General features: G+C 38.0%; 1 protein-coding gene across 1 annotated transcript, besides 1 other annotated feature; it reads left to right on the top strand.

Moving 5' to 3' along the window:
* Positions 1-36: 36 nt before the first annotated feature.
* On the top strand, positions 37-993 carry CMU_012040 (uncharacterized protein; the record flags this gene model as incomplete). The annotated part of the gene is made up of 1 exon (XM_002142930.1): positions 37-993. The coding sequence occupies one exon, from the start codon at positions 37-39 to the stop codon at positions 991-993; it is 957 nt and encodes a 318-aa protein (XP_002142966.1).
* Positions 773-795: a sequence feature (AT_rich).
* Positions 994-1943: the final 950 nt, after the last annotated feature.

The raw sequence follows: 1943 nt of genomic DNA, 5'->3' as shown, positions 1-1943 counted from the left end.
AAACAGTTAGTCAACCAGAACTTTACTGGTTCTGACATGACAAACAACAATCAGTTTACTCTGATTAACAACAACTCTAGTACGACTTCTGTTGTAAGAGAGGTGTTTGTTACTGGCAGTGATATTGCCGCAGATAAAGCTAAGTTGTTTATTGACAACAACAACATTGAAGTTCTTAGCACATTTGAAGATGCAGCAGGAACAATGGTGATTGCTCCTAGTCAAAACATGACTATGAAGTTAAATACTGATGTTACACCGGGAACTAAACAAACAATTACAACTGACTTTCACGACTTTAATCCAAGAAGCTCTGGAAATTCAGCCGACCATTACGACAACATTACACAGGTTATTTCATTTTCAGGAACAGACTCTAACTTTAGTCTTTCATCTGCAACAGGAACAGCAGGCATAACTAAAGCAGACGAACAGTTTTTAAATGGAAACCATACTACTGCTATTAACCAAGGGTTTTCAGGAAGTCAGAGATTTGCTGGAACAAAACTTTCTGATGGAAATACAATTGTTTTTAGGACAGACGGAAATTCTACGTATGCGGCATATTATAATAATAGTCAAATAGTTAGCAGAAGCTATGGTGCTCCCGCCTTAGATTATGTAAATAACAGGCTATTTTGGTTTGATGGAAACACAATTAGGATGTTTGATCCTAGTATTCATACAAGTAGCTACTACGCTGTAGCTCAACAAGCCTATGCAACGCAAAGTACATATAATTCCGGCGCTGTTAGCTACGACCACAACGGAGATTTATATTATTTTTATAAATATGGGTCTACTTGCTATGTAAGAAATCTTACAGATAATGGCGATCTTTCTGGCGGTCAATCTCAGTCAGGATGGAATACTAATGTATTTAAGCAAGTATCGCTTACTAGCAATGTAAATGTAGGCAATCCTAAAGTGGTGCCGCGTATAACGACTCTGAGCAAAAGTTTTATCTTTTGTGGGTGGAGCTACTTGGAATAGTTATAACTACGGATTGTGGACATTCACAAAAGCTGTTTATGATGCTACAGGAAACACTGCGAATATAAGTCGCTCACAAATAAGAAGCGGTTCTAATCAAGCTAATAGTTTTTATACTTTGTTTACTGCAGAGCATAAAACAGCAGTTGATGCTAGTAGCTCAGAATACATTTGGGGTATGGAGCATTTAGGTGGAGGTTATGTAGCATTTCCCATAGGAGATACAGAAGCCTATGTGTACTTGTGTGAAAATAACTCCATTACGTTTAAGTTCAAACTGTTTGGTTTGCGCAGTAAAGGAAGTAGCGGTTCTAATAATAGGTCTATTCTTCCAAAAGGAGGAGCAAGTAGAACTGGAGACATTTCTATTAACACTACAAACCTTACACCCGCTAACTACGATATTTCAGCGCGTATAAACATTCAGGGCGTAGAGATTACTTGAGGAAAAAACAATGGCATTGACTAAAACAGCAACGGCGGCGTCAGGTGCTGGAAGCCCTAAAACAAGCCCTGACAGTATTACTACGGTAAATTATTATAATAGAGCGCAATCGGTTTCCGCATGGACTACTTCTGCTCCACAGGTATTATATACAGCGCCTAGTACCTGCAAGTATGCGCGTATTGTAATTCCAGACACAGGAAAACAATCTACCTCAAGTTATACTAATGAGTCTTTTAGGCTTGAATCAACAGGCTCTCACAATTATTGGTATGCTATTGGTATTGTTAATGATACTAATAATACAGAAGATATGATTGCTAAAACTTATAGCGGAAATACTAGCTTTGATCTTCAGTTTAATAGTCATTCTCAATCAGCGCAGGGAGGTCAGTACAACTTTAATTTACCGTTTAACAGAGGGCCGTTTGATGTAATAGCTGTTTGGAGATCATCCAATAATTACTGGAACTGGGTAACTATTCATGCCGATAGGTTTATTTTA

The sequence above is a fragment of the Cryptosporidium muris genome, genomic scaffold, assembly GCF_000006515.1.
Source record: "Cryptosporidium muris RN66 scf_1106632353991 genomic scaffold, whole genome shotgun sequence".
Taxonomy (NCBI): Eukaryota; Apicomplexa; class Conoidasida; order Eucoccidiorida; family Cryptosporidiidae; genus Cryptosporidium; species Cryptosporidium muris.
Note: the sequence above shows the minus strand (reverse complement) of the source record. Positions and strands in the feature narration are given on the sequence as shown.